Source organism: Thecamonas trahens (assembly GCF_000142905.1).
Source record: "Thecamonas trahens ATCC 50062 unplaced genomic scaffold supercont1.21, whole genome shotgun sequence".
NCBI lineage: Eukaryota > Apusomonadida > Apusomonadidae > Thecamonas > Thecamonas trahens.
In genome coordinates, this window is record NW_013657659.1 from 387,104 (window position 1) to 411,202 (window position 24,099).

At 65.0% G+C, this 24,099-nt stretch overlaps 8 protein-coding genes across 8 annotated transcripts; 2 read left to right on the plus strand and 6 right to left on the minus strand.

Annotated features, from left to right (window-relative positions):
- Positions 1 to 123: 123 nt before the first annotated feature.
- AMSG_05153 (uncharacterized protein) lies at positions 124 to 508 on the minus strand (the record flags this gene model as incomplete). The annotated part of the gene is made up of 2 exons (XM_013902740.1): positions 124 to 209; positions 310 to 508. 2 exons carry the CDS (start codon positions 506 to 508, stop codon positions 124 to 126), a joined length of 285 nt encoding a protein of 94 aa, XP_013758194.1.
- Positions 509 to 826: 318 nt separating this feature from the next.
- AMSG_05154 (peptidase domain-containing protein) lies at positions 827 to 3,285 on the minus strand. The gene has a single exon (XM_013902741.1). The coding sequence runs from the start codon at positions 2,359 to 2,361 to the stop codon at positions 895 to 897; it is 1,467 nt and encodes a 488-aa protein (XP_013758195.1). The 5' UTR covers positions 2,362 to 3,285; the 3' UTR covers positions 827 to 894.
- A 2,063-nt stretch (positions 3,286 to 5,348) lies between these two features.
- Positions 5,349 to 10,190, minus strand: AMSG_05156 (uncharacterized protein; the record flags this gene model as incomplete). Its single annotated transcript, XM_013902742.1, has 3 exons — positions 8,987 to 10,190; positions 8,412 to 8,957; positions 5,349 to 7,628 (listed from the first exon to the last, which is right to left on the minus strand). The coding sequence occupies exons 1-3, from the start codon at positions 10,181 to 10,183 to the stop codon at positions 5,349 to 5,351; spliced, it is 4,023 nt and encodes a 1,340-aa protein (XP_013758196.1). The 5' UTR covers positions 10,184 to 10,190.
- A 203-nt stretch (positions 10,191 to 10,393) lies between these two features.
- On the minus strand, positions 10,394 to 12,501 carry AMSG_05157 (NSUN5 protein; the record flags this gene model as incomplete). The annotated part of the gene is made up of 3 exons (XM_013902743.1): positions 10,394 to 11,623; positions 11,659 to 12,113; positions 12,357 to 12,501. The coding sequence occupies 3 exons, from the start codon at positions 12,499 to 12,501 to the stop codon at positions 10,394 to 10,396; spliced, it is 1,830 nt and encodes a 609-aa protein (XP_013758197.1).
- A 582-nt stretch (positions 12,502 to 13,083) lies between these two features.
- AMSG_05158 (uncharacterized protein) lies at positions 13,084 to 15,506 on the plus strand (the record flags this gene model as incomplete). The annotated part of the gene is made up of 2 exons (XM_013902744.1): positions 13,084 to 13,114; positions 13,474 to 15,506. 2 exons carry the CDS (start codon positions 13,084 to 13,086, stop codon positions 15,048 to 15,050), a joined length of 1,608 nt encoding a protein of 535 aa, XP_013758198.1. The 3' UTR covers positions 15,051 to 15,506.
- AMSG_05159 (uncharacterized protein) lies at positions 15,061 to 16,537 on the minus strand (the record flags this gene model as incomplete). The annotated part of the gene is made up of 2 exons (XM_013902745.1): positions 15,061 to 16,274; positions 16,429 to 16,537. 2 exons carry the CDS (start codon positions 16,535 to 16,537, stop codon positions 15,061 to 15,063), a joined length of 1,323 nt encoding a protein of 440 aa, XP_013758199.1.
- Positions 16,538 to 16,678: 141 nt separating this feature from the next.
- AMSG_05160 (uncharacterized protein) lies at positions 16,679 to 18,058 on the minus strand (the record flags this gene model as incomplete). Its single annotated transcript, XM_013902746.1, has 2 exons — positions 16,679 to 16,730; positions 17,040 to 18,058. 2 exons carry the CDS (start codon positions 18,056 to 18,058, stop codon positions 16,679 to 16,681), a joined length of 1,071 nt encoding a protein of 356 aa, XP_013758200.1.
- Positions 18,059 to 18,631: 573 nt separating this feature from the next.
- AMSG_05161 (SH2 domain-containing protein) lies at positions 18,632 to 24,068 on the plus strand (the record flags this gene model as incomplete). The annotated part of the gene is made up of 2 exons (XM_013902747.1): positions 18,632 to 19,010; positions 19,048 to 24,068. The coding sequence occupies 2 exons, from the start codon at positions 18,632 to 18,634 to the stop codon at positions 24,066 to 24,068; spliced, it is 5,400 nt and encodes a 1,799-aa protein (XP_013758201.1).
- Between the last annotated feature and the right edge of the window lie 31 nt (positions 24,069 to 24,099).

Genomic DNA, 24,099 nt, shown 5'->3' on the forward strand with positions numbered 1-24,099 from the left:
CCTCGGCTGCACCGAGCGCTTGTCTTGGCCCAGAGAAGTGGCCTGTGATCCGAGGTGATGATCTGACCCAAGTCGCAGGACTCGACCGATTCTGGTGGACTAGTTAATATCTGGCTTTAACCCTTAGCGGGACGGGCGTTCGGACGCGTTGTCGCGCGTCTCAAAGTGGCCAACTCGATGATGCTGGACTTCCAGGTTACCGGCCGACGCTGCGCGACGCCTGCTTGGTCTGCGGCATGAGATGGGAGGCGCGCCCGCCCACAAGTGATGACGGCCGACACGCACACGCCCGCCTGAAGGATGCCCGACCTGGGAGCATGGGCGAGGTGCGCGAGGTGCCGTACGGTGCCGATCCGGAGGAGTGGCAGGCGCGGACGGTGCGGTGGTTGTCGTTGACGACCCCGACAACCGGGAAGTTGAGCATAACAGAGTTGAACACATCGGCCGGACGGGAGAGCGTGAGGAAGTTGTGGATCTTTTTGCGACGGACGAGCTTGCCGGCCAGCATGGCCGCGCAAGTGGTAGCGCGCCATCTTGTAGGGTTCTGGACGCTGCGCTCATCAACGCGTAAGCGCTGAACGCTGACGCCCCACCATGATTCGCGTGGCTTTTCGCTACGACATCATCGACGCCCTCGCCGCCGGCGCCGACACTGTCAGCTTCGCGCCGTCGCGCAAGCGGAAGCGTCCCTGTGCAGCAGCTGCTCGTCATCACCACTTTCCCCAGCGAGCCGCTATGCGAAGGGACTGCCTCGCCTGCCGGAAGCTTCATGGTAAGCGATCGATCGCGGCCGCGGACCTTTCGCGCCGCGTGCGGTATCCATCTCTGCGTCGCCAACTGTTTATGTTGTGGCCCACATGTGGCCACAGCAGCCGTTAACACACTGTACTACTCTTACACCGCGATTGATGGACGTTGCGACGTCTGTGGAGCGTCGCGGAGCGCGGCTTGCACGATAAAGGAGTAAGACTTAGTCCGATGACGTCGAAGCCGACGCGGATGAAAGGCCCGACTCGCCAGAGTCATCAACCATTGACGAGTACGAGTATGTCGAGGTAGTTGAGGAGCTCGACGAGCTCGCCAAGGCCCGCATGCGACGCCGGACGAGCACGAAAACATAACAGCCACAACGCCAACCGCAACGAGAGCAGAAACAACTCTACCGACGATGCCGCCAGCAGAAGGCGACGCCGACGACGACGGGGTGGCGGAGCCAGGCGCCGGGTTGGTTTGCGACGCGTGTCCGACAACGCACGAGCTCGCCCCGCATGACACCGCGTAGTCACTTGTCACTGCCCGGACCGCGTCGGGGAACGAGATCTCGATGGAAGAGAACGAGCCCGCGCCGCGTGAGGCAAAGGTGACAACGGTCTGCGTCGCGTTGCCCGAGAGGCTAAAGCCGGTCGGGAGGATGAGCCGGAGGCTGCCGTCAAGCACTACGGATCCCGACCAGACAAGCGGTGCTCCTTCGCCCGACGCCGCCAGGGAGACCCGCAGCGTCGAGCTGCTATCGAGGTTGAAGCACGGGCCAGAGATCGAACCGGCCGGCGCGACAGCCACCGTTGCGCTCGCGGTCGTCAGGCAGCCTGTGGTCAGCTGCAGTGCTCCGGTGACGCTCAGCGTTGTCTCGCTCCCGACCTCGATCGGGATCTCAACCGACTCGGTTCCAACCGAAGTGTCGGTCGTGACCGAGACCTTGCCGCCGGACACCACGCCAAAGGTTGGCGTCGGCGACGGCGTGCCAAACACGCCCTTCAGCGTGAGCGTGTAGTGTCCGATCGACCCGTATGTCGTCCATCCAGTCGTCGCGTCGCCGTTCGCCGAGCCGCGGACACACGCCACGTGGGCCCGCCCAGCCCGCAGCTCATTCGCAGCATACTTGCGCACCACATCACCAGCGCCTTCCGGTGCAAGCGTCTCGATCTCGCCAAGCAGGTCTTCGGTCACGGTCAGCGCTACGTCGAGGTTAGGGCCGGGGCTGAACGGGGCCACTGTGATGTTGACACCGCCGTCCGGCACAAACTTGAAGCAGTCGACGTCGGTTGCCGAAGTGATAATGCCAGTGGCCACAACCGGGTTCGCCGACGCCGCAGCTGTTGAAGCCACGTCGGTGGCCGACGCCAGATCGCCGCCGTGGTCGTCAGCACGAAGCGGGAGATGCCCGGCAATGATCGCCAGATCGTCCTGCGACTGCGTCGCACCGCTGTACTCACCCTTGGACCACTGCGAGAGCAAACGCCCATAGCCGGTGCCCATGATCGGGCCCCAGTCACCATGCCCACCGTAGTAGGTCGAGCTGCTCTTGCCATCGTGCGAGAGCCCGAGCTGGTGCCCAAGCTCGTGTGACGCAGCATCCGCCATGTTGTCGGCAGCGTCCCCAAGTTGCCTGCGAACACCCACACCGGCTCGTACCTATCTGTGCTCTGCGAGAAGACGTCGACGTACGCCACGCCGCCGCCGGAAGACGATCGCCACTCGGTCGACGGAGTAAAGACAATGTGCGCCTTCTGGCTTTGCGAGTAGCTGTCGCACCCAGTCGCCGACGTGGTGATGGTCACGCTCCACGGGGCAAAGTCCTCGCCCATCCGATCCGCCACTTCGTTGATTCTCTCCATCTCCCGTGTCGTGTACGTCGTGTCCGGCGCGTCGATGCTCCATGGCGCGTAGTTGATCGGATGCGTCGAGTTCCACGCTGACCCGGTGATTGTCCCGCCGCCAAAGTCCAGAAACACGCACCGTTCGCCACCAGGCCGGACCGTGTACGGCGTCGGCGCACCCTCTGCCACCACAGGCCCGCTATCGGCGGCTGCCGGCACCTCGGCCGGAGCCGGCGCGCTGGGAATGTCGCACAGCACCGTGCTGAAGTCGCCAACCACAAGGCGATCGTCGGCTTCGCCATTGCGATGTGCCACCATCCGCACGCCCGCGCTGATCTTCTCGTCCACGCTGTTCCTCGCCACATGGACCACGACTAGGCCGTGTGCGTCTTCGGAAGCGATGAGCCTGTCGTGATGCGGGCAAGAAGCCATGCCAAGCGGACAGGCCTCGACAAAGCGGTGGTCATCGTCCGCCAGATGAACAACCTCATACTTCATCTCCAGTCCCGGCACACCAAACACGCTCCCAACAGCCATCTCGTCCCACATCGTCCACGAAAATCCGCCCCCAACTTCCGAGTTCGATCGAGACGATGCCGCCGACGCCGACAAGCTGGCATCAGCCGCAACCACCTCGTCCGTCACAGCCGTCCACAGCATGTCCGAGCCACTCGCAGAACTCGCCACAGAGGCCACACACAGCACCACAAACACAGCACAGAGCGACGTAGCCATGTACATGACTTGTCGACTTGGTTGAGTCGTGAGTCATATGAGAAAACGCATTGGTTTGCCCGTCGATGTGCTCGATAGGGTGAAGGCGGTTGCGGCTGAGAGCCAATTTGCGAAAGGCCCGCAGATATCCGAGTTGGCCGTGCTGGCCGTGATGGCGGCGGCCATGCCGATGTTACGCACCGTGATGACGGCGGCTATCACTGTCATGCCATGCCGATGTTACGCACCGTGATGACGGCGGCTATCACTGTCATGCCATGCCGATGTTGCGCACCGTGATGACGGCGGCTATCACTGTCATGCCATGCCGATGTTACGCACCGTGATGACGGCGGCTATCACTGTCATGCCATGCCGATGTTACGCACCGTGATGACGGCGGCTGTCACTGTCATGCCATGCCGATGTTGCGCACCGTGATGACGGCGGCTATCACTGTCATGCCATGCCGATGTTGCGCACCGTGATGACGGCGGCTATCACTGTCATGCCATGCCGATGTTACGCACCGTGATGACGGCGGCTATCACTGTCATGCCATGCCGATGTTGCGCACCGTGATGACGGCGGCTATCACTGTCATGCCATGCCGATGTTGCGCACCGTGATGACGGCGGCTATCACTGTCATGCCATGCCGATGTTGCGCACCGTGATGACGGCGGCTATCACTGTCATGCCATGCCGATGTTGCGCACCACGATGACGGCGGCTATCACTGTCATGCCATGCCGATGTTGCGCACCACGATGACGGCGGCTATCACTGTTATGCCATGCCGATGTTGCGCACCGTGATGACGGCGGCTATCACTGTCATGCCATGCCGATGTTACGCACCGTGATGACGGCGGCTATCACTGTCATGCCATGCCGATGTTGCGCACCACGATGACGGCGGCTATCGTTGCCGTGCCGTAATGTCTGCTGCAATGCCTGCATCCGACGCCAGTCGACATGCCATGAGCGTTCTCTTCGAGCTCGAGCTGCACTCCCTCTCCTCCTCCCTCTCCCTCTCCCCACCCCACTCTGCTCCACCCTGCCTGCATGAACGCTGTCCGCCGAAGCCTGGGCGGTGGCTGCACAGGCCTGCTCGACCTGCTCGCCACGCCGCTGGCCGGTCCTTCCACTCCGCTCCGCGAGTGGCTGCTCCAGGCGCCCGACCACGGCGCGTCGGTCACCTACCTCCGCCATGGCACCACTCCAGCAGAGACAGACTCGTCATCGAAGCCATCATCGGCGGGTATTGTTGTCCTCGGTTCGCGGCACTACTCGCGTGGTTCGATCGCAGATGTGGGCGCAGTGGCGGCGGCCATCAACTCGCTGGCGGGCGTGGCGGTCGAGCTGGATCCTGAAGGCGCAGAGCCGTTTGCAGACTCGGTGGCCGACGAGGCGTATGACTCGCTGCCGTCCGAGATGCACGTGGCTGCATGGGTCGCTGCCTCGCGCCGCATTCCGCTGCTTGGCATCGATCGTGATCGCTCGCGGACCTATGCCGGCATGCGGTCGTCGCGGTCGGTGGTCTCGATGATCCGCGGTTATCTGGTGCTCGCGGTGCGGGCGATGCCGTACTACGCGGCGCGATGGGTCGGCCAGGTGCTGCAGCGGCCGCCGCGCGAGCTTGCTGTCAAAGAGGATGCGCTCCGGGTGGTGATTGCCGAAAGGCAGGCAGCCGGCAAGGTCGAGCTGACGCCGGCCGAGGTCGACGCGGTTGTCGCCGCCGGTCACGCCCGCGAGCACCACATCCACATGCGGGCCATGGCGCGTGCAGCCTTTGCCGAGCACGCGTCGTTCCTCTCAATCTTGCTCGACCAGCGCGACTTTGCGATGGCCACGGCTCTGTGGTCCGCGCCGCGGCCGACCGTGCTCGCTGTTGTCGGAAAGGGCCACCTCGTCGGCCTCGAAGCCTGGTGGGACGCGCTGTCATCGCCGCGTCAGGCGTCGTGACGGAGCAAGGCTGCGCTCACGACAGAGTTCATTCGAGGAATCGAGGACCATGTTGCGGCAACTACGCTGCACTACCCATACGGCGAGCACTGGACGTGGAAGCCCGAGCCAGTCTCAAAGAAGACGTGGCGGGCGACGGTTGAGCGAAGCGTTGGGCCGCTGCCATCGGCGTGGCTGTCGCCGTCGCCGTTGCCGGGCGCGAGGCCGCCGTTCATGGCAAGGGTGTTGGGTGCGGTCCGCAGTGCGGCCTCATAGTCTGCACCCTGAGTGTGGGCAAAGAGGTGCAAGATGGCGGTGAGAGCAGTGGGAAGGATGGGCCCACCGATGTCGAGACAATACAGAGCCTCGACGCCCGACTCGTGGGCCTTGGCCCGCTTGATCACCCCGTTGTTCGCCACGTGCAGCGACTTCATCGACGCATTGAGGAAAGGGCCCGGAGCGAGGAGGACCGGGACGGTCAGCGGGCGGCGACGCCTCTTGTAGTTGAGCAGAAAGTTAAAGAGGGCATGGACGCCGGCCTTGGACTCGACGACTAGCGCCGACGTCGGCGTCTCGTCCTCGACAAGAGGGTGGACGCTCTCCGCGCCCGCCGCGACGGGCAGCGGAGAATGGAACGGCACATCGGCCTGGGTGAGGAGAGCCCGGAAGCCAGTCGTCGACGACGAGACCACCGCGCCGCCCGGGCGAAACAGGATGGTCCGCTCTGCCGTCTCAAAGTAAAAGTACGGCACGGCGCCGCGCTTGAAGAGCGCGTAGAGCGAGAGCAGTGCGCTGCGCCATGCCTCGCGCCGGAGCGCGAAAAAGTCGGCCAGCGCCTTCTCGTCGCCAGATCGCAGCGCCGGTGCCTTGTCCGACGCAAACGTGCCAAGCGTCACAAGATCGCTGGGCACGTCCGACTCGGGATACCGCCAGTACAGCAGCGCAGCCGCAAGGTTGGCCTCGACTCCGGCCGCGGGCTCCTCGCCTGGCGTAACGGCGGGCAGCTCGCTCCGCGCAAAGCCGATCGTTCCGGCGGCGAGTGCGTCAGCAGAGAGCGGCTCGGCCCAGTCAAAGCTCGATGTCGAGGTGAACCGGAGTGATGACTTGATCGACCAATCGCGCGGCATGACCGGCGCCGCCACCGCCGTCTCTGCGCTGCGGTCCGACGGTGCCGCCAGCTGCTGCAGCAGCTCGGCCTCGTCCTCCTCAAACATCGACATGGTCACCCGAGGCGTCTCCAAACTAACTGCGTCGAACGAGGGCATGCTCGCCACAAGCTCCTCGCTCAGCGTCGAGCCCGAACCCAAGTCCGAGATCGACCGCGAGCCAAGCCGAAGGAGCGAGAACTCGTCGCGCATCCCGCAAGTCGGCGTCGCTCGCGCAGATCGGCTGACCGGGTCACCTGACTCGCCGGCTCCATCGGCATACGGAAGGCCAAGCGAGGAGACCGGCCGCGTAAACTTGGACGCAAACTCGGTGGTGTTGGACCGGGGCGCCGCCGCAGCGGCAGCGGCAGCGGCAGCCGACGACGCCGATGACGCCTCGGCAGCCATTGCCGCAACCTTGTTCTGGCGCTTGCGTTCCTTGGCTCGCCGCCGTCCTCCGCGCGAGTACGGTGCAAACCGCGAGCTCGGTGAGAAGAGCGGCGTGGTCGTCGGCATCGTCGCCGACCGCACCACTTGTGGGGCCACAGCCTCGCCATCGATCTCGTGCGGAAGAAGGACCGAGAGCCCGCAGGGGTGTCGCAACGCCAGCGACGTTGCATCCTCGCCGGCAGCGGTAGCAGCAGCAGCCCTGCCGCTGCCACTGCCGTTGCTGTACGAGATCTGGAAAATCTGCGTCGGCTGCATGCTCGTCTCGTCACCGGCCGTGACTGGCGAGATCGAAGACCGCGACCGCGACCGGCGCATCCGCGCGGTGCTGAGCGGACGGGCGCGCGAGCCACCCTGCGGCGACGACGGCGGGCCTGACGATGCCGACCTCATCGGCACAGGCTCGTTCGGCGTCCGTGGCGTCACGTTGGCCTGCACCTCCATCGCCCGCGGTGTCGATGCGGCCGGCGTCCGCGGCGTCGACGCCACCGAGTTGCTCGGGGACGAGCCGCACGAGCCGGGAGTAGTCTTGAGAAAGTCGAGCATGCCAAACGAGGTCAGCTCAGAGTCGCGAGCCACGCCCATGTGGCTCGATGGCACGATGGCCTCAAACTGGAAGCGCGGCGGCCGCGATGGAGGCCGCGACGCCGATGACCGCGACGATGACGTCGACATTGCCAGCGGAGGCCGCGACGCCGGACGCGACGGCCGTCCCGTTCGCGACATGCCCGAAGCCCCGTTCGGGTTAGAGCTTCTCGACCGCATCGCTAAGCCAAGCTTCTGGATAAGTCCCGGGAAGTGCGGGTCGATGAGGCGTTTGTCTCAAAAACTGGCCAATGAGCCGATACTGACAGAACCGCCAGTAAAAGCGAAGAAGGAGGGGCCAGGAAAGGCAACGTTTCCGACGGTGTCGCGGGTGAAGCACGTATGTGGATGCGACACAGAGCAGATCAACAGATAGGCAATGTTCTCAACGACAAGCTTGTGTTGTTCTTGTTGAAACCCTCCTTAAAATGCGCTTCTACCGCTGGAAAGAGTCTCCCGCTACCTGGTGTGCGGTGCAGCGGCGAAGGCAGCGGAGCGGGTCGGCGAAGAAAGTCCCAATCGACGATTCTTCACCCTGCCTGGGGGAGGGGGGGGAGGGGGGGAGGTACACGGAACAGGTGCAAGAGGAGAGGAGGACGGGGGGGGGGGGGGGAGGGGGGAGGAAGGAGAGGGGAAGGAGGGAGGAGGGGGGCGGTGGTTAAGTGGCGTTCAGCCAGCTACGCCAGTGGGGTGCGGTGATGTGGGGGAAGGTCCGCAAAGGGTCCGTGACGGCAAGGTGACGACCAAGCGTTTTGTAGCTTTTGGCTTGACACTCATCGATGACGATGCGAACTGGTGGTTTGAAGACGGACACTGCTACGACGAGCTAGCAGCGCCGCTTGCGGTGGCCCGAGCAGAAGATACGGAACTACGGTCAGGCGAATGTGCAGATGAGCTCGGGTCGACTGCAGTAGTGGGGATATCGATGGCAAGGTCAGTGCGGCCCGCGAACTCGCCCGCCGCCTCGCAACGACGGACCGAGAGCGCTACGGTGAGCGAGAGGCGCGAGTTGGAGACGTACTCTGCGCGGCGACGCGGACAGCAGAACCAAGGATCGCGCCACTGCGTACCCGGGGCCATGATGAGATCTGTGGCAGAGGAGCCGAGCTCGAACGGATGGAGAACGAGACGGAGGTGGGCATCGACGTTCACCCAGGGTGACGAGGCTGGACCCTGGGTGAGGCGGGCGAGGGTGAGGCCGAGGTAGCCCGGAGCCACGCTCTGATCCTCGACGACACCGACAGCCCACCGATCGCCGCAGGCATCAAAGCACCGCTGCGCCGGAAGTTGGGCAAAGTCGCGCGGGCCAAAGACAAAGTCGCGCTCGACCGTGGTGGGCTCGCCGGTGGGAGCCAGATGTGACGGCGGGAGGCGCGGTTTGCGGCTCGAGGCGTACTGCGCCATCTCGTACTGCTGCAGCTTGCGGAGCTCGTCGAGTGAAAAGTCTGCAGCACAGTCGGCAGCCACAAACTCGCGGAGCAGGGCATCCGAAGTGTCTGTCGGCAGCAGCGATCGCGGGACTGGCTCGACACACTGCGACGAGAGCGGGCAACGTGCGGAGTCTCGTAAAAGACAACCGTCGGCTGGAGCCGGCCAGACTTGCACATAGCGACAACATCGGCCCACGAGTCGCCGACTTTGCGGACCCGCTCATCGTCAAAGTACATCCAGGCCTGCGGCTCGGCCGAGTCAGACGACTTGTGGAAGCACACGTAATGGCGCCCGTAGAAGCAGATCATGCCGCCCAGCTCGTAGCGCGACGACCGCGGCACGCCGTAGAACACATTGCGCAGGTTAAGCTTCTCGTCGATCGAGTCAAGTGCGCGAGAGATGTCGTTCTTGCTCGGCTCTGGATGCCAGTCGAGGACAAGCGAAAAGACCTTCGGCTCGCGCTGCAGAAAGAGCTGGAGCACCGGCGCCCGGGCGCATGGAACTGCGCCGGGGCATCGGCGCGCCGAACCCTGTTCGTCGTACGCGTGCGCGAGCCGAGCATCCAGCGCAAGCTCCGGATCCGCCGCCAACAACTCGGGCACAAACACCCGGTGCGCAAAGGCCGAGTACGGCAGCGGCTCGGACGTGGCGCCGCACCCGCACTCGACCCGCTCGCACAGCTCCATGCCAAAGACTTCGTGGGCGATGCAGGGCGGCAAGCAGACAGCATCGGCACTTGACACGCACGCTTCATGCATCCACCCCAAAATCGAGTCCAACGCCTCAGTGGCGTCAGCCATGTCCAGCATGCCAAAGCGGGCGCTCGGCGCGCCGATCTGAGCCAGCGCCAGTCGGACCGCCACCGGGTCGAGGCTCCCCGCGATCGCCATTGTCTCGTACGCGCCAAACATCTCTTGCAAGGCACAGAGCAGGCAGACTTCCGGCTCGGCCGGGGGAGTAGGCGAGGCCGAGGGAGAGCGACGAACGTTGGCGTTGCTGTCATTGCCGTCGTTGCCGTCGGCGTCGTCGTCCGAGTCGGAGAGACAGGTTCCGATCTGCGGAGCAAATGAGTGGCCATGGGCATCATCTGGCGCAGCGATAACAGCCTCGCGGAAGATGCGCATATGGAAGAGGCTCTGGATGATGACATTGGCAAAGCAGTTGTTCTCGGACTCGTTGAGGAGGCCTTTGCCAAGCCGCGATGGTGGCGGTCGGTCGGCGGCCAGGGTGGCACCAGCAGGGGGGGGCGCGTACGGTGACGAGGCATACCTCCCCCAGTCCCCGTCTCCGTCTTCTTTGCGACCCAGTCGATTGCCCATGGTGGAGTTTGGAGTTGGGTGGGTCTGGGTGTGTGTAGGGGAGGGGGGGGGAGGGGGAGGGGAGGGGAGGGGAGATGCGCATGTGTGGGTGGCATGGCCATGGAGCTCGAATTCGACGGGCGGGAGGCGGCACGCGGCGAGCGGCGGGCGGTGATGAGGCGGGCGATGGCAACAACGTCGGTTTTGCTTTTCAATCGTGGTCTACTGGATTTACAACACGTTCTGCTTGTTCTTGATCTTCTTTGCCTTTCCCTTGCTCTTGCCCTTAGCCTGGCCCTTGATATTGCTCTTCTGCTTCTTGGTGGACGGCTCGATCTTGTTCGCCTGCGGCGGGTTGGCGGGGACGGGGATGGGCTCGGACTGGCGCTTGCGCTTGCGGGCTGCCGATGCGGAGGGATCAGGATCGTCACGCTCAAAGAGGGCGACAAAGAAGCCGATAGTGTGGTCAGCGGCGGGGTCGGTGCGAATGACCCGAGCGGCGATGTCGTCGCAGAGCGAGCAGCCGGTGGAGGCGGGCAAGGGCGCGGCCGAGGTGGGCGCGGCGGGTTTGGAAGCGGGAGCCGACGAGGTTCCCATCAGCTGGGCGAGGAGATCAGCTCCGGAAAGAGATGCCTGCGAGGAGGCAGAGCCAGCTGCGGTGGCGGTGGCGGCGGCAGCGGTGGCAACAGGGCAGGCGCGCCAGGCGTTGGGGTCGCCGCGGCGCGCCCAGGCGGCGAGCTCGCCATCAGGCTCTGCGAGCCGCCAGCCGCGGGACGCGCCCCACTCGAGCAGAGTGTGGACAACGGCCTCGTTCTCTGTCACGTGGATGGAGCAGGTGGAGTAGGTGATGCGGCGTGCAGCCGGGAACGACATGGCATGCTGCATGGCCTCGATCTGAAAGGCGGCGAGGGCCTCGAGGCGGCGCTGGCCCTCGTTGTCGTCTTCGTGCGCGGTAGAGGCGACGACATCGATGTGGCCAGCCTCCTGGACACCCGGGTCTGTGCCCTCCTCCTCGTCACTATCGTCGTCACTATCGTCACCAGCGCCTTTCGGGCCGGGGACTGGCTTGCGGCGCGGCTTGTCGGTGGTGAGCGGGCCGACGAGTGCGTCCTGGCGCGAGACGATGCCCGAGCCGGAGCACGACGGATCGACGAGCAGATGGGTAACAGCGGCAAGGTCCGGGTCTGTGAGTGAGGCCTCTAGAAAGTTGCCCACACGCGAGTCAATGGTATCTGCGGCGTGGGCACGGGCAGTGAGCTTGCGGAGCGTGGCCATGCGGGTACGCGACTTGTCAAAGGCAATGACGCGGCCGTCGCCGCCCATGCGGGCAACGAGATGCGAGGTCTTGTTGCCTGGAGCGGCGCAAGCGTCGATGACCGAGGCGTGCGGCGGCGGCGCTAGCAGAGCCGCCGGGAAGCACGAGGCCTTGTCCTGCAGGATGATGCCACCACCGAGGTAGACCTCGTCGTCGTGAAAGTCTGTCACGGGGCAAACACGAGCATGTCGCTGAGGATGTCATCGCGAGCGACCATGCGCTTGCCCTCGTCGCTCTTGGCCATCCAGGCTGCCATGGCGACGTCGAGGCTCACCTCAACAAAGGGGTCGACAGCAAGAGTGGTGTAGTGCTCGAGAACGAGGTCGACCGAGGCGATTAGGGTGTTGACGCGGGCGTAGCGCGGAATGAGCGGCATGCACCGGATGTGCTCCGGGAGCAGGTCGATGTCGGACTTGGCCTTGGCTTTGATCTTGATGCGGGCCAGCGCGGTCGAGAGGCGAGACTTTGAGCCCATCAGCAGCTTCTTCACCTTGCCCCCGCCCTCGATCTTCTTCTTCCCAAACAGTAAATCGTACAGCGCGACGTACGCCACCCATCGCGAGCGCTCGTTCTTGAACATGCTTGCGCGAGCCACCTCGGGCACAGCAGCCACCACCGAGGCCAGCACCGACTTCCCTGCGAGCGGCGAGTCGTCACCCCCTCGTCATTGCCGCAGCCGATCATTGTCGGATTCCGAACACAGTCGCAGTGCGGCCCAATAGCCCAGCATGGTCGCAGCCACAGATCATCGACACCACACAAGGCAACCGCCAGGCAATCATAGGCCAGCACAGGCAACCGAATCAACAGATCACACACACCATAAGTGACGCCCCTCCCTTGTCTCCCTCTCTTGCCCCCTCTCCTTCTCTATCGTACACTTGAGCGTCTCAAAGACGAGGGCATAGACCTTGCGGAGCGTGGCGGGCTTGTCACCCGTAGTGAGGAGAGCATTCTTGAGAGAGACCTTATGGGCATGGACCATCTGCAGCACCTTTCCCGCCTGGGTATACGCATGCGACATCTCCCCTTTTCCTCCTCTCTTCCAAGAGATGAGTGTGCTTCCTTCCCCTACGTTCTCCCTCATCCCCATCCCCATCCCCATCCCCATCTCCCCTCACCCGTCGTCCCTTGCTGTGGGATCCCTCCTCTCCCTCCCCCCGCCCCCACTGCCCTTGCTCCCATTCCCTCACCCCAGCTCACCGATCTACCTGCGCGCACCCTGCCACACACACACTCTCTCTCTCTCTTTCCCGCTGCCTCTCCCATGGCTACCATCCAACCATCCACATCGTATAACTCTTCCATCTCCATCGCTCCAACTACTTGGTCACCCACTGTGCTCCTGCTGCCGCGTCATGGACGCTCTCTGCTCGCCACCCTTGCCCACTGCCCTACACGCCCACCACCAGTCCATATCCACCCAGATTTATCCCGATCCCATCTGCACACTGCCTCCTCCTCCGATCTATCCTTCTCATCTCCATCTTCCCCGCCCATCCCGCCCCTTCAGCCCATATTGCCCTCACCCCCCCCCTCCCCTATGACTCGACTCATGCCACAGCCACTGCCGCTCACACACGCACACACCACTCGGTCACCGATCATGTTCCGCATGCTCGCCCCGCTGCAGCTAGGTATGTACACACTCGAGCAGTGTTCATGTGATGCTTGCCGTGCATACCGCCTTGCACATGCAGTCTCTTCCCCTCACTAGCGAGTGGGTCGGGGGGGGGAGAGGGGGAGGAGAGGGGGGGGGACGGGGTGGAGGGGGGAGATGGTGATCGATGGCAGACGTCCATCCAACACCACCGGCAGAGGACGACCAGGGGATCCGTTGCGGGAAGGGGGTGGGGAGGGGGGGGGGGGGAAGGAACTCATTGGAAGAGGTTTGGAGGGAGAGTAGCAGCACGGGTGGCGCAACGAGGTGGGGTTTACGCAGCTGCGCAGGGGGCTATGACTCGGCATTGGGCAAGTCAGACGGGGCAAGTCGGAGGGGAGCGGGCGAGTGGCGGGGCGGTGTCTGCGGCGGTGGGCGCGGTGCTGCGGGCACAATCGACGGGTGATGTGGAGGCGGCGGTAGATGCGCGGTCAGAGATTCTGTCGGGACCGTCATCAGATAGCTTGACGAGCTCACAGTGCGCCAAGCTCATTCTCAAGCTCACCAAGTTTGGCGTGTGCGAGCCTGTGCGGCACCTCTTTGCCCGCTACCATTCGCTGGTGATGGAGGAGGCAGAGCGCAAGGCGAGCGGGGCCGATGGCGGGAGCGGCGAGACGCTGGCCAAGGCCGGGCGGGTGTACGATGCCATGCTCACCATGCACTGCAAGCAGAACGATGTGGTGGGGACGGAGAGCGTGCTGGCGCAGCGGGCGGCGGCGGCGGTCCCGCTCTCGACGCAGACGTACAACACGCTGCTGTACTTTTACGGGGTGCGGAAGGAGTTTGACAAGGTGGAGGCGACGCTGGCCGAGATGCGCGCCAAGGGCCTGCCCGAGTCGCTGACGACGTACTCGATCCGCATCAAGGGCCTGCTCTCGGTGGGCATGGCTGACGAGGCCGCCGACGTCTTTGACGCCATGGTCGCCGCCGGCCTCGAGCCGAACCGGTACATCTACCAGACGCTCATCTCGTACTTTCTCAAGCAGCACGAGTTTGACAAGGTCGACCAGCTGATGAGCGCCATGGCCGACGCCAACATCCTCCCCAACGTTGTCCTCTACACCAACATCATCGATACCTACCTCAAGGCCGACGACTTTGACGAGGCCAAGCGGGTGTACTCGACCATGCTCGCCGAGCGGGTCAAGCCCAACGTGGCCACCTTTACTTCGTTCATCCAGGCCTACCTCAAGGCCGGCGACATCGACTCGGCCCGGCTCATGTTCCAGAACATGCTCGACCTCGGCATTGCGCCTACGGTCCGGACCCACACCGCGTTCCTGGTGTACTACACCCGCGCCGGTGACGACGCTGCCGCCAAGGACACCCTCGACACCATTCTGGCCCTCCGCCCGTCCAAGCTCGACCGCATCGTCTACACCGCCATCATGCAGCCGCTGTACAAGGCCGGCGAGACGAGCCAGGCCTGCGCCGTCTTTGACTCAATGTTTGCCAACCGCGTCTTCCCGGATGCCCGGCCGTACAACATGATGATGGCGCTGTACCTAAAGGACGGCGACATGGCTGCTGCCGCCGACATCCTTGACCTCATGGCCACCCACAAGCACCCGTTCAAGCTCTGGTCGCTGCTCTTTGCCGAGAAGCGCCTCGTCGCCGCCATCGACCCGGCTGTTCTCGACGCCTTTGTCCTCTCGGCGCTCTCCCGCGAGCGCGCCTACAAGCTCTCCAACCGCGACATGCGCTTCCTCGTCCGCCAGTTTGTCTTTGCCGGCATGGCCGACGCCGCAGTCCGCACCTTTGCCCAGGGCCCGGCCCTCATGGGCGCCTCGTACTCGCGCTCGACCTACAACTACCTCGCCGGCGAGCTGAACAAGGCCGGCATCCCGCTCCCGGACAAGGCCGCCATGGCGGCCGTCAACGACGACCCGCGGAGCTTTGCTACCGCCGAGTAGCGAGCCTAGCTCACCGCACCACCGAGCTCGAGTTGATCCGCTCAAAGACCCCGCGCGGCGTGCGTGGCATCGACAGCCGCGACCGCCGCGAGCCGTTGGACTGCACAGAGAGCGGGCCGCCCGATGAGACTGCGCCCGGGCGCACCGCCGCCTCGCGGATCTGCGCCATCTGCTTGAGCCGCGCCAGCGAGACTCGGTCCGTCACCGCCGCCGCATCCGCCGACCACACCACCAAGCACGGCGTCGCCAGCCCGTCCTGGAGACATCGCGTTCCGAGCCGCAGCCGCGTCTCGGCCGCGTCGTACGGCACCGCCAACCACGGCATGCCCTCCAGCACCGAGAGGTACGCGTCCCCCGTCTCATCGAGCCCGACCATCACAAACTCGAGCTCCTTCTCACCGGCTTTCAGCTCGGCGTACACCCGCCGCAGCTCCCGAATGAACCACGCGCCGTCTGGCCCGTCGTCGATAGAGACAAACACTAGCCCGACGTTGCTCTGCACGCCGTCGGTCGCCACCCGCTCCATTGACTCAAACTCGCGTGCGAGCTCCAGTGATGACCGCGTCACCTCGCGGAACGACGCCTGCGGCCGCAACAGCGTCCGCCGCGAGGGCGTGTCAGACGACCCGCCCAGCACCGTCGCCGGCACCGTGCCCATCGTCCGCGAGCTGACAAACGAGACACGCGAGCCGGCAGACACGTCGCGGGTGAGCAGCGGCGGGAGCACCGGTCGCCGCGGCGCCAGCGAGTGTGCCGACGGCGACCCGAGCTTGGTCAGCGTCGCGCCAGAGCCACCGGATCTAAACCCGCCTCGCGGTGACGGCATTGCTGTGCCGGCACATTCCATCTGTGAGCCGAGCCAGCGCTCGCTCCCGCCAGACGAGTCCTGCGCCAACAAGCTGTCAACGCGTACTTTGCGCGGCCGCCGTTCACCGGCCGCCAGTACCTTGGACTCGGCCGCCGCCAACGCCACCCCAGCCGGATAGCGCCAGAGCTCGGGCCCAAGCAGCCGCACGTGCGAGGCCAGCGGTGGTGGCTTGGCCTCGCTCCGCAGCGCCGCCAGCGCCCGACGGACCTTGGTAAACTGGCTGGTCTGGCTCCCCCCGCGCGCCGCAGTGCCGTCGCCGTCGGCCGCGGCATCCTCGCCCTGTGTACCGCTTCCGACTGCGGCTGAGCTCACACCAGCGCCCGCCAACACCGCCTTACCCGGCGCCGCCTTGCGCACTCCTTGTGGACGGACCTTTCTCCTTGTCCGCGAGCTCCCCGACGCCACTCTCAGCGACTCGGGAGGCCGCGGGTGATTCGGTTGGCGCAAGTGCAGCGATCCAGCGACAGACTCTACGCTGCCACCTCCAGTCCGGCCCAGACCACTCGCTACCGACCGTGGCATCGAGGCCGTCGAATGGCGGCCCAGGCCCAGGGAGCCCGAGTGCTTTGCCAGCGACGCACTGCCGCGCATCGATCCGGAGGCGCTCCTGGTGTTCCATGCTGCGGGAGCCAGTCCATGACGTATATGATGATGACCATGTTCTCCCCAATGACCATGCCCGTGGCCATGACCATGACCATGACCATGACCATGACCATGACTCGTCCCTCCGCCAGGCGCCACCGACCGACCTACGCTCTCAGGCACGGGTGTGCCAGCCGACGACGCCCGGGTGCTCCACCGCGACCGGCCTCCACGTAACGACGCATGCGCCCCTGTCCGCAGATGAGCCACTCCTTCCATGAGAAGGGAGGGGGGGGGGGGGGGAGGAGAGAGAGAGAGAGAGGTGGGCCCGGCTGGCGGGTGGTGGCTGTGGTGCAGCGGTGGTGGGGTGGTGGTGGTGGGGGGGCGGGGCGCGGCTTTGGAGGCGATGGGGGTTTGGCTACTGGCTGTGATCATTGGCTTGGGTTGATGACGAAGTGTCGATGGCGTGCGGTGTGGGGGTTTGGTATGGGTATGGGGAGGGCAGGGGGCAGGGGAGACCGCGGGCCACTCCCTACGGGCTCATCGATCCTCCATTCTCCGACTCGATGCCGGTGTCGTCGTTGGACTGAGCTTGTTGGTCGGCGAGGGTAGCAAGAAGGGCATCGATGGCAGCGGCGTCGAGTTCAACGCCGAGGTTGTCGAGCTGGGCTCGGACGGTGTCGGGGCCCGCCGTGTGCAATGAGTCTTCAGTGGCAGCCGGGACGCACTCGATGGTCTCGACGGCAGCTGGCTGCGGTGCGATGCCGGCAACGTCGGCATAGGTGCGGCAGACTGCTGGCGCGTACAGCCGCGCTACAAACCTCGCCCGTGCCACCAAATCGACCGCCTCGAGCCGCTCAGCCTGAGCCGTTCGGTCCCAGAAGTCCAGCGACCACGGACAGGCGACAACCACAGTGGCTGCTTCGCGTCCATCCGGACCAGATAGCTCCAAGACGAGATCAAACAGTGCCGCGTCCGAAGGAGATGGCTTCCGCCGCCAACGAGCAGCATCGGCCGATGCGCTTGCGACCTCGGTGCTCGCCACCACCTTGTCATACTTGACCACACGCAGCTCCAGCGCAACCGCGCCACCACTGTCGACACGCAGAACCCACTCGGCAGCAGCAGCGGCGGGATGGGCGTCAAGCGCGTCGGCGACAACTGCAATGTCCGCCACGTCGTAGGCCGGCGCAACCAGCGCCGCAGGCAGCATCCCGCTCCACGAGCCTTGACCAGAATCCAAGCTGACGACGTCCGCCATCATGACCGGCCCGGCATCGCCAATACCTCCGTCGCCACTGACCACGTCATGCTGTCCCCCATCGCTACGGGAGGCACCCGGCAACGAGCACAGGTGGGCCACGCCATGGTCGTCAACCATGGACACCCGTCGAGTCGGATCCCGCACCTCGCGCAGCACCTCGCCATGTCTCCGCACCATCACGTTGTAGCTCATCTGCCTGCCGTTGCCGCCACTATCGCTCCGATGAGCCAGCGGAATGGTTCTGGCCTCGGCCGAGTCGGCCGTCACCGCCACCACCGCCACCACTGCCATCACCACCACCGCCATCACAGACAGAGAGAGCCTTGCCACATTGCTCCCTACACCTCGTCGTAGTCTATTGTGTCCAGGTGACTGCATCTCGCGGCTTGGCACTCGCACTGAGAGCGGTGTCGTGGACGTGTGTTGCGGCGGGCTGGTTGGGGCGCTGTGGCTGGTCGTCCGCCGACTTGCTCCCCGATTGGGTCGTGGCCCACCACCACCACCACCACCACCACCACCATACCATACATCATGATCATATATCATGTTCGTGTAAAGTAAGGAAACGATGAGATCGACTCGATTTCTCTCACGCGCTAAAGCCGGGCGGGCCGACGAGTGACGGGCCGACGAGTGGCGGGCGGACGAGTGGCGGGCGGACCGAGTGACCGAGTGGCGGGTGACAGAGTGGCGGGCCGACGGGCGGACGGCTTGCATCCACCCAGTTTGGCGGGAAGGGACGATGACGGAAGAGGGGAGAGGGGAAGAGGGAAGGTCGGGTACACTTCACCCGTACTCGGAAGAGGAGGGGGACACGGGCTTTGGAGGAAAGCTATGTCTACTCATGAGAACGAGGAGGTGGGTATGTCCACCGAGGGTGGCGCTGGTGGTGCCGGTCGGCAGGCCGGGGACGAGAGCCAGGAAAGGGGCCAAAAGACGGGCGAGAGCCCTGCGGCTCTTCCGAAGCTTCCCTCTGCTGCTGGTGCGCTAGGCGCTGTCAAGACTTCGTTCGCTGCCAGTAAGAAGCGTAAGGTCATCTCAGAGTCGGACTCGGATGACGACGACGACGATGACGCTGTGGCTGCTGGCCAGGTCGGCCAGGACGACGAGTTGGCAAATTTTTCGTCGCTAGCCACGGGAGCAGCGGGTGCGTCCGGGAGCAACGGTGGGCGTGCTGAAGCTGCCAGCGACGACGGGAGTGACGACGGGAGCTCGGGTAGTGGTGGTGCTGTCTCGCAGCGGCGTCCTCAAGCGCCGCAAGCTTCTGGGTGAGGGTGCAGGCGACGACGGCGCCGAGAGCGGGCGCGACTCGGCGGTCGACGCCGAGGCCGAGGCCCGGGAAATTGAGGAGCGGTTCGGCCTGTCGTCGTCGGACGACTCGTCGTATGACGAGGAAGATGAGGAGCAGCGGCGCGACGACGAGTTTGTGGTTCCGTCTGGGTTTGTGGTGGAGACTGCCGCTCAGGCGCGGGCGCTGGATCGCGAGCGCAAGCGCAAGCGGAAGGAGGCCCGCCGGCGGCGGAGAGAGCAGCGCAAGCGGTACGGGCTTCAGGCCGACCTCATGCGCGACCGTGACGAGCTGTTTGCGGCCGTGGGCGAGGATGCCGAGGAGTTTATCATCGACCCGTCGCAGTTTGGCGACGCGTTTAGCAGCCAGGCTTCGGGTGCAGCGGGCAAGCCGCTGACGGGCGCTGCCGGCGACGCAGACGAGCTTGCGGGTGTGGATCCGGAGGACCCAGAGGCAATGGCGCTGAAGGAGGCGATTGCTGCCGAACGGGCGGCACTTGAGCAGCAGAAGCTCCTTGAGTCGATGTACGAGCCCGAGGAGCTCAAGGCGCGGTACTTTACGGCGCGCGACAACGAGATCCGGCGGGAGGATCTCCCGGAACGGTTCCAGATCAAGTTTCCGGACCGGTCGATCCCGTCCGAGGAAGAGCTGCAGGACGAGACGCGGTGGATCTTCTCGTTTGTGTTTGAGCAGGAGATGATGCGACGGGCGGGGACGCGCGAGAGCCTTGTGGAGGTCATCTCGACAGTGCTCCGGCTGCTGGTTGTCGACCGGGTTGAGGTCCCGTTCATTATGATGTACCGCAAGGAGAACTGGCTGGGCATCATCTCGTCGTACGACCTGTGGCGCATCGCCGAGGCCGACGAGCGGTACTACAAGATTGCGCGGCGGAAGGCCAAGCTCCTCGAGCTGTACGAGTCGCATGGCGAGGACGTGCCCGAGGTGTGGGTGGACGACCTTCCCGGTGTGGCCGAAGAGGTCGAGATCGCGGACCGGTTTGACCAGTTTGCGCTCACCTTTGGCTACCGGTTCCAGGACGAGTCGGCGAGCGGCGGCGAGCAGCGGGCGGTCGACGCTGGCGCGGCCATCGACACGTACCAGACCTCTGCCGAGTTTGACCTTGTTGGCTCTGAGGCGCTTGCCGGGAACGGTGGCGACGAAGACGACGATGGCGACGAGGACTACCGCGAGGGCGACGAGGACCTGCTGGAGGCTGAGCTGTTTGGAAGGCCGGGAGACGATGACGAGTTTGGGCTTGGCGGGGTGGGCGACGACGGCGTCGAGGCGCCGGCGCCGGCGCCAATGCGGATGCTGCGGCGGGCCGGACGGCGCGACCGGTACGCGCGCTACCTGCAGGCCGGTGTCGGCGAAATGGCTGCGCTGTTTGGGCTCGAGCCTGCACTGCTCGGCGAGAACGTGACGTCCGAGGCGCAGATCCACTTTGCGCAGGCACCGCTGCTTTCGCCGTACGAGGCTGCGGAAGCGTTCCTGAGCAACAACACTGCTGCGCTGTTCAAGCGGCTCGAGTCGAACCAAGCTGCGGACGCGGTGCTTGACGCAGCGCGGTTTGTGTACGCCAAGCAGATTGCGGCGGAACCGTCTGTGCGGTCCGGGCTCCGTGACCTGCTCCGGAGCGATGTGGTGGTGGACGTGGCGCCGACGGCCAAGGGCGAGCGCGAGATTGTGGGCGTCCACGAGTACGCGTCGTTCAAGCGGCTGCTCGCCAAGCCGCTGTCGTCGTTTGGCCTCGACGTGCCGGTCGACTATGACTGGGGTGCCAAGATGGCCGACGCCGAGTCGTTTGTGCCAGAGTGGGAGGGCCAGGCGGTGGCGGCCACGCCCAAGCCAACAGACGAGTTTGTGGACCAGCTGTTCGGGTGGCTCAAGCTTCTCCGCGCCGAGCGCGAGGGCTTTGTGACGGTGACATACAAGTCGCGAAACGGTGAGGCGATCAAGGAGCGGCTGCTCTCGTTTATGCGGTTCGAAGAGGAGACGTCTGCGTCGTCGCTGTGGGCAGCGCAGAAGGAGCGCGTGGTGGGCCTTGTGGTCGACAAGTTTGTCTTTCCGTCGGTCGTGGACGAGTTTAAGCGGCGGCTGACGCGGTCAGCGGAGCGGCTGGTGCTTGCGGGCGCGCAGGAGGCGCTTGCGGAACGGGCGTTTATGCAGCCGTTCCCGCTCCTGCCGGACGCCGAGGCGTTTGAAAACCCGCACCCGTACGGCGACGAGCGCGACGACGCACGGGCGTCGCTCCCGCGCGGCATCCGGGTCATTGCTGTTGTGGCGCGGCGCGACCAACCGACGGTGGCGGCGCTTGTGGACGGGTCGGGGACGATGGTCGACTTTGTGCGCGCGTTCCGCGGCGAGAACGACAAGCTGACGCGGTTTGTGGACGCGTGCCTCCCCACGGTGGTTGTGGTGGCGACGACCGGCATGGGCGCCATTCACACCTTCCGCGATCTCTCGGGCCACGTGCAGATGCGAATTGGCGAGGGCCGTCTCTCGCCGTTGACCCAGGTGGGCATGGTGGCGAACGACGTGGGCGCGATCTTTGCGGCATCGCCGCGGTCGAACAAGGAGTTTTCGGAGCACTCGCTGTCGGTGCGCGAGGCGGTTAGCCTGGGCCGGTTTGTTGTTTCGCCGCTTGCGGAGCTCGCAGGCTTGTTTACGCGGCCGGAGCCGTCGTCGGAGGCTCTGCTCCTCAAGCTGCACCCGATGCAGTGGGCGCTCAAGCGGGAGGTGCTCCTTGCGGGACTGGAGGACGTGATGGTGCGGACGGTGGCGCTTGTGGGTGCCGACGTCAACGACATGATGTATCACCCGCACTTTGCAGGCGCGCTCAAGTTTGTGGCCGGACTCGGGCACCGCAAGGCGAATGCGCTGTATGAGACGATTGTGCGGTCGGGCGGGATCAAGGCGCGCGAGCAGCTGCTGCGCGACTTTGGCGTCGAGCCTGTGGTCTACCGCAACATGGCCGGCTTCCTCAAGATGTCCAAGCTGAGGGTGGAGACGCAGTACCTGGAGTACGAGGTCGAGGCGCTGTCTGTAGAGACGACGCGGATCCATCCCGAGTGGTACCCGCTTGCGGAGCTGCTTGCGCGCGGCGCGCTCAACATGCCGATGACGGAAACGGACGACTTTTACGACTACTGCGCAGACGTCATCAAGGATCCGGCGAGCCTGGACGTGGTGGACTACGAGGCGCTGGCGACGCAGCTGCGTGAGAAGCGTGGCGAGGAGCTGCTGCAGCGGCTGCTTGTCATCCGCGCGGAGCTCAAGATGCCGTTCCGCGACTTGCGCGACGTGGTCAACGCCATGGGCCAGCGCATTGCGGCATGGGCGTGGCCATCGCCGGTGCAGCTCTTTGAACTCCTCACCGGGTACTCGGCGTACAACCTGCCTGCGGGCTCGGTCATGCATGGCCGGGTGGTCCGCGTCCTGGACTCTGGACGGGCCAAGGTGGTGCTCGACAACGGGGTAGTTGGGTGGCTCTCGGTGGACGAGGGCATGTACTCTGGCGGCGCGCCCGCGGTCAACGAGGGCGCAGTTGTCAAGGCATACGTGCGCGACCTGCGGTACGAGACGTACGAGATTGAGCTCGGGCTGCAGGAGCCTGGCGAGGGCTTTATTCCGCGCGACATGTACTTTGACGCAGCCGGCGAGGCGGCGGCGGAGGCCAAGTCGCACGAGGCCGAGTCTGCGGCGCGGCGGTATGTTTCGCGGGTCATCACGCACGCTCTGTACAAGAACGTGACGTACAGCGGCGCGGTGCGGGCGATGGAGTCGGCGCATCCCGGCGACGTCATGTTCCGGCCGTCGTCCAAGGGCGTGGACAAGCTGACGCTGACGTGGAAGGTCTCGCGTGAGCTGCTGGCACACATCGAGGTGACTGAGCTCGACAAGGACCACCAAACGGCGCTGGGCAAGCGCTTGTTTATGCGCGGCGAGGAGTTTGAGGACCTCGACGAGATCGTGGCGACGTACGTGAACCGTGTGAGCGGGAACCTCTCGCGTTTGGTGGCCAACCAGTACTTTAAGTCAAGCCTCAAGACGCCGGCCGACGCTGCGGCGTACCTGACGACGCAGAAGGAGCGCAAGCCGCGCAAAATCCCGTACGTGTTTTATCACCACCCCAAGTACCCGGGCGAGGTCGTGTCGCTTGCGTACATGCCGAACAAGCGGGCGCGTGTCGAGCGCGTCTTTATCACGCCCGACGGCTTCCGGTACCGCAACCAGGTGTTTGAGTCGCCAAACAAGCTGCTCTACCACTTTAAGAAGCACTTTAACGAGCCGCCGCCGCAGGACGACCCGCTGCCGTCATCGGTTCCGCCCGAGCTCGCTGCCGCCGCAGCGACTGGTCCGGCGCCCATGGCGGTCGAGTCGGCTCCGCCCGCGCCCAAGCAGGATGCCCGCCTCTTCCCCACCGCCACCGCCGGCTCGTCGATGTACGCGTACTCGCAGGTCGCCGCCACTCGCGACGTGGCTCCGGCCGCCGCCGCCGCACAGGCAGCTCCGGCTGCGCCGTACGGCGACTATGGCTCGCAGCAGCAGCCGGCTTACGCCTACTCGCAGACTTCATCGGCGGCAACAACCGCCTACAGTGGCATGCAGCAGGGCTACGGTGACCAGCAGCAGGGCTACGGTGGCCAGCAGCAGGGCTACGGTGGCCAGCAGCAGGGCTACGGTGGCCAGCAGCAGGGCTACGGTGGCATGCAGCAGGGCTACGGTGGTCAGCAGGAGGGCTACGGTGGTCAGCAGGAGGGCTACGGTGGCATGCAGCAGGGCTACGGTGGTCAGCAGCAGGGCTACGGTGGTCAGCAGCAGGGCTACGGTGGTCAGCAGGGCTACGGTGGCATGCAGCAGGGCTACGGTGATCAGCAGCAGGGCTACGGTGGTCAGCAGCAGCAGGGCTACGGTGGTCAGCAGCAGGGTTACGGTGACCCACAGCAGGGCTATGGTGGCCAGCAGCAGCAGCAGCAGCAGCAGCAGCAGCAGCCGTATGGCCATGTCCAGTGATGAAAAATTGCTCATGGGATCATTGGGGAGG